The sequence below is a fragment of the Podospora pseudocomata genome, chromosome 7, assembly GCF_035222375.1.
Source record: "Podospora pseudocomata strain CBS 415.72m chromosome 7, whole genome shotgun sequence".
NCBI lineage: Eukaryota > Fungi > Ascomycota > Sordariomycetes > Sordariales > Podosporaceae > Podospora > Podospora pseudocomata.
Genome location: NC_085891.1, coordinates 1,852,251 through 1,872,956, shown reverse-complemented (window position 1 = coordinate 1,872,956; position 20,706 = coordinate 1,852,251). Strand labels below are relative to the sequence as shown.

The 20,706-nt window shown below is 52.8% G+C and overlaps 5 protein-coding genes and 1 non-coding gene across 6 annotated transcripts; 1 reads left to right on the top strand and 5 right to left on the bottom strand.

The window, feature by feature from the left end:
- Window positions 1-229: 229 nt before the first annotated feature.
- Window positions 230-2,393, top strand: QC762_706960 (uncharacterized protein; the record flags this gene model as incomplete). The annotated part of the gene is made up of 2 exons (XM_062893542.1): window positions 230-788; window positions 854-2,393. The coding sequence occupies 2 exons, from the start codon at window positions 230-232 to the stop codon at window positions 2,365-2,367; spliced, it is 2,073 nt and encodes a 690-aa protein (XP_062739360.1). The 3' UTR covers window positions 2,368-2,393.
- Window positions 2,394-2,661: 268 nt separating this feature from the next.
- On the bottom strand, window positions 2,662-2,749 carry QC762_0109450. The gene has a single exon. It is a non-coding gene; the product is annotated as a tRNA-Ala (tRNA).
- A 278-nt stretch (window positions 2,750-3,027) lies between these two features.
- Window positions 3,028-4,874, bottom strand: QC762_706950 (uncharacterized protein; the record flags this gene model as incomplete). Its single annotated transcript, XM_062893541.1, has 4 exons — window positions 3,028-3,130; window positions 3,202-4,600; window positions 4,660-4,790; window positions 4,858-4,874. The coding sequence occupies 4 exons, from the start codon at window positions 4,872-4,874 to the stop codon at window positions 3,028-3,030; spliced, it is 1,650 nt and encodes a 549-aa protein (XP_062739359.1).
- Window positions 4,875-5,375: 501 nt separating this feature from the next.
- On the bottom strand, window positions 5,376-5,784 carry QC762_0109430 (uncharacterized protein; the record flags this gene model as incomplete). The annotated part of the gene is made up of 2 exons (XM_062884299.1): window positions 5,678-5,784; window positions 5,376-5,583 (listed from the first exon to the last, which is right to left on the bottom strand). Exons 1-2 carry the CDS (start codon window positions 5,719-5,721, stop codon window positions 5,376-5,378), a joined length of 252 nt encoding a protein of 83 aa, XP_062739358.1. The 5' UTR covers window positions 5,722-5,784.
- A 1,468-nt stretch (window positions 5,785-7,252) lies between these two features.
- QC762_706940 (uncharacterized protein) lies at window positions 7,253-12,188 on the bottom strand (the record flags this gene model as incomplete). Its single annotated transcript, XM_062893540.1, has 4 exons — window positions 10,880-12,188; window positions 10,283-10,642; window positions 9,515-10,208; window positions 7,253-9,455 (listed from the first exon to the last, which is right to left on the bottom strand). The coding sequence occupies exons 1-4, from the start codon at window positions 11,121-11,123 to the stop codon at window positions 7,253-7,255; spliced, it is 3,501 nt and encodes a 1,166-aa protein (XP_062739357.1). The 5' UTR covers window positions 11,124-12,188.
- Window positions 12,189-19,980: 7,792 nt separating this feature from the next.
- QC762_706935 (uncharacterized protein) lies at window positions 19,981-20,331 on the bottom strand (the record flags this gene model as incomplete). Its single annotated transcript, XM_062893539.1, has 1 exon — window positions 19,981-20,331. One exon carries the CDS (start codon window positions 20,329-20,331, stop codon window positions 19,981-19,983), a length of 351 nt encoding a protein of 116 aa, XP_062739356.1.
- Window positions 20,332-20,706: the final 375 nt, after the last annotated feature.

Below are 20,706 nucleotides of genomic sequence, written 5' to 3'. Positions count from 1 at the left end.
AAGCCCTTTTTAGAGGTGACACAACGACCGCTACCAACAGACACCCACACACATACACACTCGAATAGGAGAGGGCAGGCAGATTGCGATTGGACCCCCTGACGATCACACCTTGCCTTTCTGCCTGTTGCCTTTTGTTTACTTTTTTTCCTCTTCTCTTCTATTTACCATCCATCACCATCTTTTCTCTCTCTCCTTGTTGCAGGGCTGGCTTAGCAAGACAGACAAGATGGGCGGCTCAACCCACCACCACCCTTTCCAATCCCTCTCCCCCCTCTCCTGGACCACCGACCTCTCCTCGGGCACCTCCCCCGAGGTCATCTCCAAAGTCATAACCGACACCTTTTCCAACGCCCAAATCCTCGTCGACTCCCTCCCTCCTTCCCCCTCCCACTCTCAACCCACAACCCGCCCAAGATCGCAAACCGAATCCGCGACTGCGGTCCTCGATCTGAACTCTGTCCTGTCATCATCACCAGAGACAAAAGCCACGGTGGAGAAACTGAGGAAAGAGTGGAAGGAGGTGAAGACTAATCCGAGGGATAACCCCCACGGGATTACTGTGTACAAATTATCGGCCAAAGATGGCAAGGGGGCTTGGTTCGGGCGGTACAGCTTGCATCACGGGATGGATTTTGGGAGGTGGGAGGAGGCGTTGAAACGGGAGTTCAAAGAGACGCTCAAGAGGTGTGAGAGGGAGGGGAAGGAGCCTGGATGTGGGAATATTAGGGGGATCGGGGCGGAGAGGGTGGTGGAGAGGGTTGAGGGGGAGGAGGGGCTCATGGAGGGTAAGTGATGAAGAATTGAGTGAGGGGGGGGAGGGGGGGTTGGATAAAGGCTGACAAAGTAACAGTGTTTCAGGTTTCGGCGAGGTTTGGAGGACCGACGACGGCGAGGGATTTTATTGCGCTGCATATGACGCCTCCGGTGAGGAAGGAGACTGATGGGGATAAAAAGAAGAAGGGGAGGGGGCCGAGGCAGTTTATGCTTGTGAGTCGGCCGGTGGAGCACCCTGATTGTCCGCCTCGGTCGGGATTTATTAGAGGGGTGTATGAGAGTGTGGAGGTGATTAGGGAGGTGCCGGTTGTGAAGCCGCTTAGGAGGACGAGGTCGAGTGGTGACTGGGGCGAGCATGATGGGAAAGACGGCAAGGACGCTGCTCTTAGGTCGGCCAAGAAGGCGATTGAAGAGAGGCAGGATAGTGAAGAGGAGGATGTGGAAATGGCAATTGAGTGGTTGATGGTCACGAGGAGTGACCCGGGGGGGAGCGTGCCAAGGTTTATGGTTGAGAAGGGGACTCCGGGGGGGATTGTGAATGACGCGGGGCAGTTTCTGAAGTGGTTTGAAGCGCAGCAGCAACGGAGTGATGACGATGAGACGGCTGTTGATGGAGACCATGAAGGCGAGGGGGAGGAGGTGAGCAAAGCCGAAGGAAAGAAGCCCGAGAAAATCGAAAACGGCGGCGCGGTTGATTCCTCGGTGTTGAATCAACTCCGTGACACGGACCATAATAGGGAGGTGCACCGTCATGACAAACGAGGCGAGGTCACGCCCCCGAGCGGCTTTTACGGTATGATAGCATCAGCCCTCGGGGCAGCCGGCTCAGCGGTTGCGTCTAGAGTAGCCACCCTCGCCGGCTCGACGATTGCTACCGAAGACGAAGAGAGCCTGTCCAACGACGACGACGACGAAAGCGACACATCATCCGAACTCAGCTTTGCCTCTGCGTCAGAAGGTCACAACGCAGAGGGTGGTGGTGGCGATGTTGATGTCACGGCAGCGGGACTGTTATCCAAAGCCGACTCTCACAACGACGTCGCGTCCACCTTGTCTTCTGTCTCGCCCTCGTCCCTGCACTCCAATGACGACAACAACTCGGTAGCTCACACTTCGCATTCGGCCTCGCTGTCGAACCAGCACGAGAAGGAGCTGAAGAAGCTGCAGGAACGTATGAAGAAGGCGCAGGCTAAGCTGGAGAGGTCGCACCAGAGGAAACATCACAACCACCACAAGGAATCGGACGAGGCGAAGGAGGAAGCGGCGCTTCAGAGGCTGAAGGAGAAGCATGAGAGGGAGATTGCCAAGCAGAAGGAGAAGTATGAGAGGGAGGTGAGGAGGCTGGCGGAGAAGAAGCAGCAGGAGGAGAAGAAGAAGGAGGAAAAGAGGAGGAAGATGCAGGAGAGGGAGGAGAGGGCGGATCTGGCCATGGAGCTGGAGCGGACGAGGGCGGAGAGAGATGTGGCGAGGAAGGAGATTGAGATTTTGAGGGGGCAGGTGGGAGATTTGCAGAGGGAGAATACCATGCTTGTTGCGAGACTGGGGAAGATGGGGGTTGGGGTGGGGGATATTTATGATGGGGGGAAGTAGTAAGGAGAAGGGGTTGTGTGATATGGGAGAGTGTAGGCGTTGGGCTGGGGTGTATATAATGGTGAAGAAGGGAAAAAGTGGGGGGGGGGGTGATAGATGTATGTATTCACATCGCGATGTCTTTTTGATATTTTAAAATCAGTTGGAATAATGCGCCTCTGGAAGGTGTGCAGGTTTAATGCTCTACTATTGTTTGTGAACCTGAAATCACTCTCTCATAACTTGAAGCTGCAAAAAAATATTGGCAGGGACCTAAGAAAAAAAGAAAATAATACCCTCATGGGCAAAAGGTTGTGGACGAGCTGGGAATCGAACCCAGGACCTTTCGCATACAGGTGGGGGGTATGCTAAGCGAACGCTCTACCAACTGAGCCACACGCCCTTGTTGTTCTGATTGGTTCTTGTGCGCCAATATTGAGCTTATGATTGAGACTGTTTTCCCACCAGCAAGCAAGGAAAAGACAGGCGAATGGTGGGGATAAGGGTGGTGGTGATATTGTCTTGCGACATGTGTATTTCTAATGTATACAGCAAATCAAAAGAGTACAGTACATCCAACACCCAAACTATTCAAACAATCCGTGGTGTCAACAACAAAACATTCAACGCTTGGTGACCAAGCCATCCAACCAGAAAATCATCGCTTGCTTCCTCCCTCTCTCAAAAACAACCAAACCATATCTTCTTCCCTTTTAATCCCTCCTCTTCCCACCCCACAGCAACAACCCCCACCACCCCCTTCCCCTTCTCCCCTCCTCCTCCCCCGCCGGCCTCGGATCCCCCCCTCAACCTAAAATCCCCACCGCCCAAGCCATAACCAGCACCGGCACACAAACGCCCAGCGCCACCCAAAGCAGCACCTCCACAGTCTCCTGATAGCTCCTCGCAATCGCCTCCCGTTCAGGACTCCCCCACGGATACGACACCGCCTCCCTCACGCTCCCATAAATCTTGCCCGCCTCTCCCTTCGCATCCTCAGGGAGATACTCCCTCAGCTTCCCCGGTATCAACCTCCCCCAAATCGCCCCGCTCACCGCGCTCCCCACCGCGCTCCCGACTTGCACCAGCGTCAAAAACGCCGCGGTCGCCACCCCGACGTGCTGATGCCGGTTCCTCCCCTTGAGGTTGGAGCTCGAAGACGCAGCCGCCTGGACGACGAGCTGAGTAGCCACGTGCATCAACCCCGCTCCGGCGCCGAGGAACATCTGCGCTGTGTAGAGGACCGGTTCGGAAACGCCGCGCTTGCGGGTGTGGAGCAGCAGCAGGATGGCGAGGGTGTAGATTGTTGCGCCGAAGACGATCCAGGGTTTTGGGCGGGGTTCACCGCCTAGGCGCTTGATGACTAGACTCGCGGCGATGGCGGCGATGGTGGAGGCGAAGGAAAAGGTTTGGGTTATGGGTCCTGCGCTGGTGACGGGGAGGTTGAGGGCCACGAGGAGGTAAGAGTAAAAGTAAGGTTGGACGGCGATGTAAAAGACGGCAAAATAAAAAAAGCCAAGTAGACACCCGGCGACGAAGGTGCGGGACTTGAGAAGTTCTAGCGGCAAGAGGGGGTGAAGAGCGCGGGATTCCCAGAGGGGGAAGAGGACTAGGAGAAGGATGCCGCTGAGGATCATGAGGATGATGTGGGGGTCGTGCCAGCCGGTTTTGGAGCGGGAGACGAGGGTTAGGGGGATGAGGATGAGGGAGAGGCCGAGGGAGAAGAGGAGGATGCCGATGCCGTCGAGTTCTTGGAAGAGGTTTCTGGCTGCTGTTGAAAGTGAGGGCTTTTTGTTGTCGGCCGAGGAGGTGGTGCTCATGGCGCGTCGCTTTGGTACCAAGCCCAGCTTCTCTGCCTTGCGGCCGTTGATGAGCAGGCTCAGCCCGAGGGGCAAAAAGGCCAGCGGGAGAATGATGGTCCAGACGGCGTATCCCCAGCGCCATGTGCTCTTTGCGAGGAACAACGCCGCGATGGCTGGTCCTATCCAGACGGTTACCAGAAACGGGCTGTCCGGCAGACTCGAAAACAGGGCGCGGTTAAGGAAATCGCTCGTGTCGGCGATGAAGACCTGCTGCAGGATCTGCAATCCGGTGAAGCCGGCCGCGTAAAATATCTGCGCCGAGGCATACGTTTCGACGTTTCGCGAGGCGGCCATGAGGATGTATCCCAGAACACACAGGACGATGCATATGGAGAAGGCCTCTAGTCGGCCAAAGACGTCGGCTATCTTGGCCATAGGGGGTTTGATGACAGCTGTAAACACTTTGTTAGCACTCGACTCCCGTTACGAATACCAGATTGACAAAACATACCATTAACCACCCCTTGGACCACATAAACCGTCGACAGCAACGAGTGCTTGTTGAACGAACTGACGGCGAATGCGGAAAGGGAGTATGTCACTTGACCTTCAAGCGACGTGGTAAAGGCCATGAAGAATATGCTATTACGTTCTATCAGTACTGTTTGTTGATTGTGTCCGACAGCTCAAGGTAAAGGGGGCAACTCACCCCAAGTAAGCAATCATCAACCCCCTTTTCGTCCATAACCGAGAAACCGCCTCGATGCGCAGTACACCATCTTGTATATCCTCCCCCCCTCCTCCTCCTCCTCCTCTGCACCTAACGGTGTTGGTATCCTCTCAATAATCCCATCTTCACCAGCCGTAGTTGAGCCGTAGTCATCAGCCCTGTTGCCCAGGAGCGGTTGGCTGTCTGCCATGGTTGCCTCTGTTGAAATAGTATGCAAGGTGCCTGGATCGATTTTATGCCGCAGCTGTTATTATGCCCCTCCAACCATCAACAGAGCCGCCTGGAAGGGATGAAAAGAATATGAAACAAAAAATAATAATCGTTTCGCCCCAACCGCAAAAAAGTTCATCTTCCGTGTGTATGTGCCGATGAAAGTCTGATGAGGGTCCAAATGAATGAAGGATTTCAAATGTGAGATGAAAAGTGAGGTAGGTGTGTGGGTGCCTCCCAAATGAGATGAGCAAAAAGGCCTGATCAGGTAAGGTGAGACAAGACAACTATTCCAGGTTCTTATTTGGCGCATTCAGAAGGGTCTGAGTTTGGGAGTCCCAGGCTACCCGAACCCCCTCCCCACTGTCGAACGAGTGAGAGCTCCTCACCTCACCTCCGCGATCAGCAGGGGCAGTGAGCAGGCTGGCTAGCGTAAGTGGTTGCCTTCGCCGTGTCGGTTCGTGTTTCGGTGTGTGTGGGTGGGTGGGTGGTATACTGTCTGAACTGAAATCCCCCTCCTTCATTCAGCCTTCAAGAATAAAATGGTTCAGACGTTTGAGTAAAAAAAAAAAATCCTCGGTTCACCCACCCAGACAGCAAAGCAACCTTGCCCCTCCAAATCCCCATCCTCATTTCTCGCAGCAGCTCATGCGCTGGAACGAATGCCTACATTTTCAACGGGATTCACTGACCCTGCCTGGGAACTTTGGGGACCAACAAACAGCGGGAACGCCAGACCCCACCGGCCAGCCCAACGGGAAGAGGGGAACAAGCGACTTCGCTCGAACCGCTCTCTTGCCCACCCTGATTGGTCAGAGATTATCATTTCCATCTGATAAAAAAAATAGACGTGGCAATTTGCTAGGGCATCCTGAACCAGCTGAACGAAACGGAATTGGGTGTGTTTCCGTTTTTGCCGATGGCAGGAGCCGCTGTATAACCAACACTGGCCTTGCCTGATAACTGCTGCTCGAGTTGAACAACTACCAAAGAAAAGGATGCGATCCCCCGATCTGTCATGTCATCATGCTGCTGCCCAATGTGGGCTCCCGCCAGCCTTGGCCTATTCTAGGTGGTCATGAGCTAGAACAAACATTGGCAACACCTGAGCGTCGTGACTACAAGGTAGTGTACCCGGCAGCTATCTACAGTTCATGGATGACCAAATTGTCTGGGTCAATATGACATACAATCCCTCTTTCTTCATTTCATATCCACCACCGGTTTCTGTCAACAACGGTCTACCCAAACCGAAAGCCGTTGGAATCCAAAGTGGCTCTCGCTTCCACTCTTGCAACTTTTAGTCTCACAGCGGGCCGTTCCGTGCAGAAAACGTTTTCCCGGAAAGCTCCGCATGCCGGGGACAGCTTCACTCTTCCGGCAGTTCACAATCCACAAACAATTCTTGTATCAACAAGAGCACGAACATAAAAAGATATATTTTCATCTCACATACCACCCCGTTCCCCCGCGCTGAAGACCAAACCCAAGACACCCCACACCTCCGAAACTGCGCACATGGACTACATATCAGGTTCATACCACCACCCACCTCCCACCACCGTATACATAAAGGAAACAAAAAAGGTTGATAGAACCATGTACTGTGAAATTGTCTTGTCCAAAAAAAAAACAGCAACAAAAAGAATTATCCTCCGCTCTTCCCTTCGTCCGCGCACCACCAGACAAAAAATAATCGAAAAGAAAACCAAAAAAAAAGAAAAAAAAAAAAAAAGAAAAAAGCAGAATGGTATCTCATCCAAGCAAATATATATATATATATATATATATATCCTCCCACCCCACCCCACCCCCCAACCCCTTCCTCCGCTCTTTCAAAGCAAAACCTGAGTTTTCCAACGGAAGCAGAAACGTAGACCCAAAAAAAAACCAAAAAAAAAGAAAAAAAAAAAAAAAAAAAAAAGAGGTTGCAAGTATATGAATAGGGGGTATTCGAAAGTGTGAGAGATAAAATCGAAGTGTAACAACTCTCGAAAAAAAAAACCCAAGTGTAAAACAAGAACAGATCGCACTTAAAAAATAAAAATAAAAATAAAACTTCCACCAAAATCGTAAAACGACGCCAAGATGCTCGCTCCCTCCCATACTCAAAAACCCCAAGCAAACCCAGGGGAGGGGAAGACCACAACACCACCACCCCCTCCTAAGCCTCCTCCATGATCCCCCCCTCCCCTCCCCCCTCCTCCCTCCACTCCCTGGACTTTTCCGTCAGCTTCTTCACACCCGACACCCTCCCCGCCCACAGGCTCTCAATCGGCGTCCGGAACGTAAACGCCCTCTGGCTGCTGATCACCCCGATCGCCTGCAGCACCGCCTTCCTGCTGTCCCGCCCAAACACGGCCGGGTGGTTGATCCACTCGAGACTGCTCTCCAGCTCGGCATCCAGCGCCGCAACCGTGTTCGTGTCTATCCCCGCTGCTGTTCCCATCACCCCCAGTCCGTCTGTCGATCTGGAACGGGAGATCTGCCCTGGCACCGGTGGGAAGCTGCCGGCAGAGGAGTGGTTCCCCGACGTGGGAGAGGGTGTGTTCTTCCTGTCTGGGGTGCCGGCCGTGGGGGAGGGGTTGGCGTTGTCCGGGTGGGGGGTGGAGGGTTGAGATTTGTTGCCTCCCGATGGGGGGAGCGGTGGGACGGGTGGCAACCCGCCTTTCCCGAGGCCTTTGAGGATGGAGCGGGTTTCGTTGAGCAAAGTGTGGGCGCGGTCGTGCTGGCCGCGGGAGACGAGGGTTAGTGCCCGTGTTAACATGTCTGACGTCAAGAGCTCCATCCTCCGCTGGACGATGTGTGGGTGGGGAGGGATGGGCTGGGAGTTATTCCACGACTTCTTCGAGTTCGAGGCGGGCAGCATGGTAATTGCCAGGAGCGAAGGGCGAGTGTGTTGGGATGTGCCGTCACGGAGGATGTCACCCCAGATGAGCTCGGCTTGGATGAGGGGGACTTCCTCTACCGAGACGGTTCGTTGCTCGTCCTGATCCATCGGGCCGCCGAGGGCTTCCAGACCGGAGACGATGTTATCCCATGGGTCTTGCGGAAGCTGCTCTTGGGAGGCGTTGTCTGGGATGATGACTAGCTGGACGAGGATATCGCGTTTGTCGCCGAAGCGGAGGTCTCCGATAGACGCTTCAGCATCGCGGCCCGTGGCGCGCTTGGTGATTTGGAGGGCGCCGCTGATCTTGTGGAACTTGGCCGGGGAGCCTTCGGGAAGCTTGAGCTTGAGCTTGACGTTTTGATGAGAAAGAGTTTGCATGGCGCCGAGGCAGCCGGCGAGACACTCTCGAAGCATCATCCAGTCTTTTACATAGGTGTACGAGGCCTTTGTCCGGGTGGACAGCTCGATCATGGTGTCCGGCTTGTGGGTCATACCGAGACCAAACGAGTGGATGGTGATCTTGGCTGCTTCGGCGCGCGATACCACAAAGTCGACGCTGTCGGCGTCCGAGGTGGAGGCATCGCTGATCAGCATGATGGTCGCGATGGGGTTGTTGTATTTGCGGCCCATGAGCAGATCCATGGCCACATTGGCGCCCTCGACAACATCAGCACGGTGGCTCTTTTGTCCAACGGGCTTGATCGAGTTCAGAACATTACTCCAGCCAGGCCACGCCTTGGTCGTCATGCCGACGATAGGTACGCCGCCACCAGATGATCCAAAGGTCACCAAGCCCATGCGGTCACGGTCGCCGAGCGTGTGTACCATAAACCGAAGAGCATCGCGAACCAGGTTGATCTTGACACCCTGCATCGAAGCCGATATGGGCACCACCACCACAACATCCACAGGCACATGAATCGAGGGCAGAAGAGGGCTCCTCGCAAAGTTGGTGTACTCGGTAGGCGCAGTTGTGGCCGACTTGGCGCCGCCCCATGAGGAAGCCAGGGACGACACTCGTTGTGGTCGGCCAGAGCCAGGTGTTCTTTGCCAGTCATCCTCATCTGTTTCTGAAAACTCGCCACGGTCATATTCGGGACTGCGTACGGGCGACGTCTCAACAGCGTTGAGGTCCAACAGGGCCTGCTGCCACAGCTTGAGCTGGTTTCGGTTCTCAAACCGAAGATGGAATTGGGGCAGCTCGGCTACTGATAAGCTGAGGGTGAGAATGTTCTCGTCCATGCTGCCACTGTACGACACCTCGTTGAGATGCTTCTTGATGAGAATCGATCCCTTGAGCGTGCAGCGTGTGCTTTTCCGTGGCGCATCCTGGTCCTCCCACTGTGATGGTTGTTGCGCAGATTTCTTCTCCTTGACGCAGATGAGCATCTCTGCAAACAGGAAACACTCGAGCTCCTGCCATGACACTTTGTCCTTGCCCACACGGAGTGTGCCGTACAATCGAAGCTTTCCAAATCTACCCGTCTGCCGTTAGCCAACTTTTCCTCGAGACTGTATGCCCTTCACACCACTTACCGGCTGAAGTCCAAACCATGCCAGTTGTCTACCCGGTTGCGCAGGCTCTCCGTCATCTCGGCCAGCACCTCTGCCGACTCGTACGGATAGAACCGCGGCGCACTTTGCGCTGGTGAAGGCGCCCTGTGGAACTGCTCCTCGGCTCTCGGTGGCGCCAACGGCGGAGGGGCGGCCTGCAGGTCTTCTGGGTCGGGCCGCCACTTGATATCCGGCACCTCCACCGTTACCAGACAGGTGAGCGTCTGCTGCTGGCGTGACCTCGTGATGGTGGGAAACTCTGACCGCACCGTAACCGTGGGCGCGGGGATGGGATTCCGAGTGACCGTCCGGGGGCTGGCGAGCGAGGTCTCCATGGCCTGAACATCATAATCGTGTCGCCGCGGTGGTCCGCTCTGCGTCGTTTCTGGGTATCCTCCCGAAGAGGCAACACCCGTCGCCTCGCTATCACTCCGCGCGTGTCTCGGCCCGTTGTAGCGGTGATCCGAAGGCGGCGCTTCCCGACTCTCGCGGCTGTCCCGCTGGCTTCCTCGAGGAGCATCCCGGTGACCATTTGATCCACCACCACCAGGTCGCGCGCTCGACCCCCGGCTCTGCGGCCTTCCCGGATCATCCCAATGCTGCGTCGTCGGGGTCGGAGTTCCCTGTGATCTGGTGTCATTTACTGACACTGCGCGCACCATATTGCTGATTTTTTCTAAAAGCACCAAACAAACGTTGGGTCAGTACCAACCTGCTTCCATAATCGCATTCGTTCCTCGACGTCCTTACCTATATCCAGCACGTTTCCGCCGCGGCTGGTGTCCAGGTGCAGTGGCGCATTGCATGTCGGGCAGTACTGGGAATCAAACTCGCGGATGAACTCGTAGAAGCACGCCTCGTGGGCCACGTGGGTGCACGAGAACTGCAATATCCTCTCGCCCCGGAGCGTGTGTTCCAACGGCTCCTCGCACACGGCGCACTCGCTCCCCACAAAGGTGCGCTCCCTGCGCGACCGGGTCCTGTCTGAATTCATGGCGCCCTGCGTCGTCGAGATGGATCTCGAGTTGCTCTCGCGCGACTTGTTGGAGCTGACCGAGGCCGTCGAGCGGTGCGATGGCGCGTGAAGCGTCCCTGATGCGATGGAGAAACCTGGAGAGTGGCGGGATTAGCCCTTGTTCACACCGGCTGTGGAGATCTATCTACTTGGTGGCAAGCCACACGGCGCAGACAACCTCGGTGCCGAGTCTACTGGCCTGACTGGCTGGCAGAGTGCGGCCGTGATGATACGGCGCAGTCAAATCAGGACGGGGTCACCACCGAGAGACCCAGCGAGGGGCATTTTCCAAAAGACGATAGACAGGGAAACACAAGGGCACGGGAACCTACTCTTCTCCGGGTACAACGGCGCCCCGTAAGACCTCGCAGCGCTACTGCTGCCGGTGTAGTAGTTGTGGTTCGACGGGCCAAAGTCTGTTCTCCAAGCGCCGCCACCACCAGACCGCACCGTCGCCGAGTCGGAGCCTAGGTCTGAGAGCCCTGCCCGTTCGAAATTGTCGTGATTCCTTCGCTGATGCTCCGTCGCAAAACCCTGAGTCTTCTTGGCGTGCGATCTAGATGATCTGCTGAACATGTGTGTGTTGCAGATATAACTGCTGATATCCTGCTCTCTTCTCTTCTCTTCTCTTCTCTTCTCTTCTCTTTCAACCAAAACTTCTTCGTCCTTTCGTTTCGTGTGTTGCTCTCTTCTCTTTATCGTCCAAGCTGCAGGCTGCAGTGTATGGTTCGAGTGGCTCCCGCGGGTGAGAGGATCTGTGGGACTAAATCGTCGACGGCGCCCAAGTCTAAATCGTTTTGGCTCTCCCGGGAGATCTGCTGCCTGTCGGCCTGTGGTTGTAACAGACTATTAAAGTTGCTACTCCCGTCCCGTTCGTTCAATCTTTGGTCAAGGGGAGCCCTGTTGTTTCAGACAGTTGTATCAACAATGCGGTAGAAGATCCCAAAGAATCAGGCGGGGCATGGCTGCGCCAAAAGTAGGTAGGTATCAAATCGGCGGGTTTTTGGTCGAGGTTGTTTTGCTTGGTAGAGAAGGGCCCTTAAAAGTGGCCGGTTCCTGGCTGAGAAGCTGCTCAAAAGGTCCCGTGGACCGAAATAAGAGCGCCTTGGCGGTACTCGAGTGGCTCGAGTGGTCCCTTTTCGTTGGCGCGTCTTCAGCGACCTGCCTGTGGGTTTCTTCTTCAGCACCTCTGCAGCTCCGCGAGGCGGAATTGTAAATTGTTCCGACGCAACGTCACGGTTCGGTCGAGACGGCAGGTTGGATGCACGAGATAGTGGGAGGAGGCCAATTGGGGGTGTGTGTGTGTGTGTCGTCCAAGGTGTAGGATGTGTCGCGAGGGACAACAGGATAGGAAGTACGCGGGCTGTCCGGGTTGTGCGCGGTGCGGACTGGGACTGGGACGTCGTGTGTGTGACTGGAGGTGATGATTGCAGTGCCGGTGTTGTTCAGCAGCCTGTAGGTCTCGGGGTGGTCCGGTCTCCACGGAAAGGAAGCAGGAGGAACAAGTCAGTCACTGCGGCGTTTCGTTTCCTCGAGTGAGATTCAGGAACAAGAATCCAGAATCTTGGACCGCTCTTTTCTCGGGGGGAAGGGTGAGGCAGAGAAACATAAAAATGGGGTCTTAACAGCGTCTATTAAGACAGCCTCCCAACGCTCAGGCAAAAGAACCACCGTTCCTGACCTTTCGTTGAGAGGGAAGAGACAGTCTTTTGGGAAACGGGCACTTGGAAAAGCAGTGGGCGGGCTCCCAACGCCAATTACGGATAGGGGATAAAAGGTATCAGCCCTGTCCATGTCCCTGGTCCTGTTGCTTCTGCGGTGGGGTTCACTGCTGAAGTGATGGCGCCGATGGCACGACGACAGAGGTCCAGAAATGGGATTGGCAGGGGTCGCTTTGGGCAACTGTTTTCGAACCTCCTCCCTTTCCAGCGCCCAGGGGGCACCGTTTATTATTATTATCATTATTATTATGACGACGGATGGGTAACGGTTATCTGACCGTTTTGCCCCCCTCCACCACCCACCCACCACTACAACTGAAGCACAGGATATAGGATTCAAGGAATCATATTGCGTAGATGGTACTAACCCGTCCACTCTGACGATAGCGTCGTTCATGCTGATGGTTCTGTGCCTCCGGGGAAAAGACAAAGCCATTCTTCCCAGACACGGCACAAGGAGGATGGAAGCAGGGTGGATTCTGAGTCTTTGACTGTGACGGCGTTCCGGATGTCCCCGTCCTTGCATCTCTATTGTTGTGCCCGGGCAAGCCAAGGCATCTTTGATTTGCATCGTACACGGTAGCTATGTCATGGTGTGTAATGAGATGGAGTCTCGACCTGTAGAATAAGGGGTCCGGGCTTCTTACTTATACTAGGACAGCAACACAGCTGATGGACTTGTGAACATGCTGAAGAATGTCTCCATCACAGGCCCATGAGCTCGTACGTTTGCGCCTGAAAGGTAAGCTCTGCATAGTTGTTCTTTAATGTCTCTTTTCAACTTTGCGAGATGATGATTTTCGCCTATTGATTCACGTCAATGCAAGTCAGCGACAGAAGAACGGCGATGAACGAGGGGTGATCATCGCTAGCACGTGGCAGAGCTCCCGCTGTGGAGACGGCAGCGCCCACCCTTTCGTCACGGACATGCCGTCTCCAAAGATAGCGTGGGTTGCCAGGTAACTGAGGTGGGACAGATAGCAAGATCACAGAAGAGGCTGTCTGTAGAAGAGAAGATGGTTTTGGTTGCGCTTTGAGCTGTCGAAGTTGGAATTTCCGAGAAGTTAGAATGTGTGAATGAGTGTAGCTCACTAAACTGGAAGTGATGAAGACGGAAACCCGCGTGGCAGCTGGGTGTGTGCACCAGCAGCAAGCCACTGCAGTGCTTCAACCACGATAGGCCCCACTATGATGGTGTCTTACACCCAGCCCGACGGCATGCATCCAACAATCCCCAACCCATGGAATCATGGGAGGTGCTGTTGACCGTTTTCCAACCAAGCACTCCAGCTCACTGAACTCTGACAGCAGTACAAATCCGAAAATCCGACGAACGCACAACAGTTCCAGGCCGGATCAACAGCAAATGACGCCCAACTCCGCCGCAGCGGTGCGCACGGTGGTGGTACAGTGAAGTCATGATTTTTCCTAGGAGGTGGGGTTCTGCAGGAGACTTGTATCGTATCGTTGCTCTGTAGGAAGGTTGAGAGCATTACGCCGCCAACAAACTTGGGTCAGTCTTGTTTCCTTGGATATCACCTCCTCTGGCTCCCATCAGTTACGAACATGCATAGAAGCATCGGTGGAACAGAAGAGAAGAGCAGCTGGAATGCGGCCCAGCTGCCTGCCCGGCCGTTTCCTGTGCCAGCTCGCTTCTGGCAGATTCGCCGAGGCCTACCGAAGGGTGGCCGTGATCTCGTCTTTTTGCAACGTCTTTGGCTGTGCTGTGCGCCAGCAATTGGGAATAGAAGCCTCGGCGCTCCATCATATTCGAAGAGGCCCTCGAGTTTTCAAGGCTCCCAGGCGGAGGCCGAGGACGTCCCGTGTGCGTGGATCCTTCCCGGACTTGAGCTGAACTGGCCTGGCCAGAAGCCAACCGATCCAATCTTCGTCAATCACTTGCAGCATCATCCCGTCTCACCCACGTCTTTGGAAGTCGAATCGGATCCCGTCCTTGGTGTGGTTTGTGCCACCTAATGCCGACCTTGTAAAACTTGACACAAAGGAAAAGAACCCCACTAGGTAGCATCGGTACTATTTCCAAAGTTAGTGGAAGAGAAAAAGAAACCTACGTATTCAACGTCGTGTCCATCTTCCAACGTGAGCAACTTTTTTTCTTTTGTCCGTTTCTTGCCCCTTTTTACCCCCCACTTATGCTGCAATGTTCTCTTTTTGTTGAAGATTCTTCAGATTACCCGCTGATTCCCTTTCGTCAAAATGGCAGGTCTTGTTGCCCTTTGCCGCTGAGGCGCATCTCTTCCGGGCACAGACAGGCGGGGTAAATTTCCCAGAGGCAATTATTTATGTCGGTGGCTTCTGTGGGGGCGTGAGATAAGTTACTTGAATCCTTTCCTCAGCAGAGGCGGCCGCCCTGATGTCTGAAGGGGCTTGAGGCAGGAGTTGGTGGCGCTGTGTGTTTCGTCTATCGGTGATGCAATGGGACCTAAAGAGGCAGGTCTGCCTCCGTTTCCCACGTTTTCTTGCATCCAAGCCTGTTGTTGACTGCTAAGCTTGAGCTGTAGGAAAGTGGTATGATGACAGCTAGAGACTCATGGCAGCAAGCCTCTCAGCGTCCACTTGAGTGAGGGTTGGTGGCTTGAACGATATGTAAGCGTAGTGCATATTGCACATGCGAGGGAGTTTGGTGTAGTCAGACGACCCGGGCAAACTTGATATTGCCTGTGGCTTGCTCGTACTACAACGTGTAGGTGAGATGGTAGTTGACAAGAAGTCTCCCTCGTCAAATGACAAAGCTGGTTGCGTTCTCAAACTCCAGATATTACTCGTCTCCCTGTTCCCCCAGAGGATTGGAACCAAAACGGAGCAGGGAATCAAAATTCCGACAGAGCCCAGGTCGACGATCACACAATTGATGGGGTCGGGCCAACACGGCCAGCTCCTGAGTTCAACGGTTTGAGATCGGCATTGTCGGGGACCCTTGCGGCTCATCTCAGATCGTCCCAGATCGCCGACCAGGTGCTCACGAGCAAATAGCCGTGATAAAGTGATAGTCATAGTAGTTGTTTATTCTCCGTTTGGCCTCTTGGTTGAAAGATAACGGTGGACAGGACAGGACAGCCGCTTGGGAGCCGACCGTTACGGCGCGTACCTGACATCGAGCTCGGTTAATGGACCCCTGTTGTGCTGGGAGCGCGCGTCTGCAGTACCATCAAAATCTGAATGAAATGCCACCAACCGCAGTGAACGATTGGAGGCTGCTGGGAAGAGCAAACCTGATGGAGCGAGAAATGCTGTGGACTTTTGGTTGCAATGCATCATTGCAACATAAATCAGTCATGGTCTGTGCGTCGGAGTTGTGTGCACCAACCAACCATCCAGCGAACCCCGCGACTGGTACAGAAACCCCTCCCCGGATCCCAAGGTTTCACGGCCTCTTGGAGGTGATACATACCATCACAGGGTCCTCAGACACCAGTTGCACGACTTCCTATTTGAACACCCTTCAATCATCTACCGGTATCTCTCGGTTGACGGCGTCTTGAGCGAGCCCACAACCCCATCAATAGCGCTACCTCTTAACTCACTCGCGATTCAAGATGGTTACATTCGCCGGTGTAGCACGACCCCAGCAGACCTCTCGGCTCGGAGGACAGGAGAGCATTGCAGACCTCGACGGCCAGTTGCCCTCTGAATCCATCCACGTTGCTTCCCTCCCCGCAAGTAAGACTGTCATCGGCACAAAGAGCACCAGTTGGTGGAGTGGCAATATCAACGATGTATACTCACTACCGGCTGGCGTCTTGTCTGCTCAAATTACCAGGTTACTAGCTCACCAGGCCCACGATCTACCACGACCGTGCGGTAGTCAACCAGAACTCCCACCCAGAGGATGAGTTCCCGTCACGTTTTTGTTTTCCATGCTGGCCATGTCGCTCGGGCATTTGGCCTGTTGATAAACACTGCCCGTACCGGCCAAGGGGAGCGAAAGCAAACCAGGCTTGCGAAAGCGAAGGAAAGAAAAAAAAACCACAAAAAAAACACCGTGCTCTGCATGCCCTGTTATGCATGCTGCAAGCACGGTTTGCCATTCCCTTCCCGTCTCTGCGAATGCCGCACCAAGATTTGTTCGATCTTGAGCACAAGAGGGGTCTCGCGAGCCTCTAGAGCGCAACGGGCTTAGAATACCCTCACTTACACCTCAAACGTGTGTGTCTGTGTGTCACGACATGCGTCTGTTCTATTTGTTGACAGCCAATGCCCTTCGATGGGCACTGGGGAACCACGATAGAGGCAAACCAGGAACGGCATCTGACTACCGGCATCCAGCGTTGTTGTGTCTGTCTTCCCCGCCACTATTCTCGCCATTGCGGGGGATGTACCGTCGTTAAACATCTTGCATCTTCACCGCTTCCCAAGTGATAGTCGAGTTGGGTCCTTTTCTACTACCTGTGGTAGCATTGTAGCAGAGGGGCAGTAGTTTTGTTGATGTCTGTTGAGCTATATACCTCACTTCACATGATATAGTGTCGAAACACGATCGTGGTCGCTTAATCACCTCGCTCAACCACCTCGAATTCGACTACCACCCTCGGGCAAGTATGCAGTGCCTTTCTCATTTCTTGCTTGGCCCGGCAGGGCAGCCACGCGGAGATGAAGAAAATTTCCACCTTGATGTCCCTCTTCTTCACGGGCACTAGACGACAACCGTCATGGAATTCCGTTTGAGGAGGAACTATGTCCCTTATAGTAGTCCCCGAGCCCGTGCGCTTGCAGCACCAAGCCGGACTATTCCAAAAGATGGCCTTTTCTACAGCCTCGGCGAGTTCTACTGGCTTTGCTCTATCGCTATGACCTGTGATATGACTATTTCTGCCGTGCAGACTCTTTGACACGGCAAGAAAGGAAGTGATGTTCAACTAATGACAGCAGGTGGCTTGACGTCGAGGTCATGAGTCTGGAACAGAAGGGGCAAGGCCAGACAGCTCAGTCTCCATTTCACTAGTGAAAGATTCCTCAATGATGGTGGTGTGAAACGAGCATATGTCAGGGCAGTGACCGGCAAGAGATACCTTACCTACACCAGACTATGGGAATAGATGCCCAAACCTGGCTTGTAGCTGAGAGCCCAACGAACCTAAAACATGGCAAAGGCTGTAGGACAAGCCAAAATCAAGAACTCTGTCATTCTTGATCACACTAGGTACTTGGTCAGGCAACTATCAATATGCCACCCCCTAGACACTCGAGCAATGACATCAAAACACCCCCTGGACTCCATATACCCTCGAGAGTGTGCTGTCATGACTTTATCGTCCCAAGAACATATATATATATATATATATATATAGATGACAGACGCTGCAAATCCCACCTTGAGCAGAGGGTAAAACCAAGAAAGTGAAACGAGAGATTCTCCTACCCATCATCATCATCCGAAGTAGAGATTTGCCAAGTGTAAAAAGACTTCCGGCAAACCTCCTTCCCTATCAGGATACACTCCCTTGATCTTCCCGAATCGTTGACTGTGAGCCTATCTAGATAGGTTCTCATTTTGGTGAGTCTACGGCAGTTAAATCACATACATCTCCCTGGGGCCACCGACTCGTTCATTGGTAGGTAGCTTTTCTCATCGACTACTACTTTAATCATTGCTTTCATCCCATTGCTTCTCACTTTCTTCCCTCACTATGCTCTCTTAACCATGAGATTGAGAGAGAACAAGACGGCGCTTATGAACCACCAGCAGAGTAAGGTAGTTCATCAAGCCTTTCTTTTCCGCCTCTCCCAGAGCCAGCAGCCCCCCAATGACGAAAGGATTGAGAGCATCTAGCAAAGAAACCAAGAATATTATTAATATATGTACTTTGATAACATGTCCGGTGATGATCATTATCACGGACTTGAGTAATATACCTAGGTAGTACAGTCGGCATAGATATATACATATATAGCCCTAACCTTCTTGCAACTGATCATGATCTGGTCCCTGCCAGCCGGGGTAATATGCTGCCTACATATATATATATATATATACCCTACTTGACATTACGGAAGAGACATTTTGGTCCACTGATGAAAATATGTAAAAGCACAGGCCAATCAATGATTGTGGGATCAAGTTTTGACTACTACTGTGAGTGTGGTCAAGTACCTACCTTACCTACTGTATACATGCCATGCAACGTAACCTCATTTACCAGTGGTGTGTGTTTCCCGAAGCACATTAGAAGAAGGAGAGGTCCTAACCTGTATTATTTGTGTAAAGAGATATATATGTGAAAAGTGACATCGAAAAAAAAAAACCTGTTCATATGATCTTTCAGCTGGTTCTGAAAAGCAGACTGGTGTGGACTACCTTGGGTATGCTTGTTTGCTGATTGAGATTGTGGTACGTACGGAGAGTGTGAGTAAAGCAACCTACCTATGCAGTTAGGTTACAAACATCAAGATGTAGCACCTACCTGGTAGACAAAAGTGACTACTTAGTTCATGTTTTTGTTAGCAATATCTGTATCAACAACAAACAAAACACCTCTGATCTGCAAAGCTCTTCACTCCCAGAAAACCCTATCAGGAGATGAAAACTCCCTGCACCCTAACCCCAGGGGATGCCAGGTTAGCAAAAAGGGGGGCGGGAGGGGTGCACAGCTAGAATTTCTCTTTAGCCACCAATATATGAATGATTCTTCTGTTTATCGCGGCGGAAACATGCAGTTCAATTCCTGATTCTATCTAACCATAAACACAGATCAGTCTAGTGTAGCTCTCATTCAATCTGAGGCCTCTTCAATCTTGTTTGTTAAGCCCCATTTCAGGCATGGCTCGGTCTGTTTCGTCAGGGTAGTTCAGGTAACTAGTATCTGTTCCTGTTGTTTACTGGCCTCTGCTGTAGAGGCTATACACAAGTAGGCTCTTGACTTACGTTGAATATCTTGCAGAGGACATAATGGACTCTCAACAGATTGGGGTCTGGGAGCGGAGCAGCACGCGCTGAGGTGTCATGTTGTTTGAAAGTAACTGTTTGAGGGGCTCTCGACAGCGTCCCGCGGCCATAACCGTCGCCGAAGATATGTACGTGGTAGCAATGAGGTTATCACCCCCTTCTTAGCAGCCGAGACGTGATTACTGGTATTCTCTCTCATAGGTATCTTAGCTTACCTCTGGCTTCGGTTCAAACGCAAACTGAAACTTGTCAAACGCGTCATGGAAGAACTGAGTGAGCATTATGGCGTTCTCTGGCTTTTTGATGGTTTCTGGCCGCATGTGTTGTAGGTTGATAGTTCCAAAATATCTCCAAATTGCCCACCAGATGATCGCCGTTTTGCGTGTCTATAGGTGAGTTCCCGTTGGTTGAAATACTCATATTGATAACGGGGTCACTACACTCACCTCTTCGGCATTGCTCTCGTCAAATTTCCCAAGGGCGAACGGGATTATATGTGACGCGGCGAGGGGTTCCCATTCCTTCCCCACCTGCTCATGGGCGGACAGTTGTTTTTTGTAGAATTGCTCTTCATAGAACCCGCTTAGTACACAGCGGTGCCCATCTTTCTTCAAACAAGAAGTTCGAAGAGCTGCCTGCTCATTTCTGGCAGAGCTCTCGATTTCTGACATATGGCGGTTCACTTCGTTTCCGAAGTCAGGATCCAATCCGTCTGTTATGACTAGGTTGCCGCACTGCCGAACTTTAAATAGGGTATAAATGTTAGTAATTTGCTTGATGAACACCAATGAAACTGGCTTGCCTGGCTTCAGTATGGCATCCACCAAAAATTCCTCAACTGCAGCAGTTTTTTGGGAGTGGCGGATGAGTCCACAATCTCCTGCATAAGAATTCTACCTCCTTCAAGAGGTAAATCATGAACGAAGGCCTCTAGAACCTGCCTGGTATCGTCCATTTTCCCTCTGGGGATATAACTTCTCAAAGCATCCAGAGAATCGACCTTCAACGCCAACGCCCTCTCTCTTCTTATAACCTCCGAAACGGGGGTCAACTCGGAGTCTTTCGAGAACAAAGCAGGGGAACCCAAAGAACTCAATGAGCTCGATTCGGCCACAATGTCTGCCGTCGAGACAAAGGGATGCTCATAAATGGCGGCCATTTCTTCTGATCAATCTCACTACGAATGAATCAAATATTTGAACCATACTCGGGGAATTTTCTACCAGAGCAAAAACTTATCAATGATGGATGAATTTTAAAATTGGCTGGGCGTTGTAAGATTTCCGCCACCAAATACCCTAATCTCAGTTTCCCCAAGCCTCTCTTTCCGTGGCTAACTAGGTAACCTAGGTTGAGGTGAATCCGTGGCCAGAAGATGTGGAAAAGAAAAGAATTTGCTTCGCATGAGCCCATAATTCTGGCCAATGTGGAGACGGTAAGGTCAAACGAAGATATAGCTAGGTCAGTAGGTACCTACCGGAGGCTACGGCTCGTCTACAGAGTCGTTGAACCAGTTGTCAACCTACATAGCTTT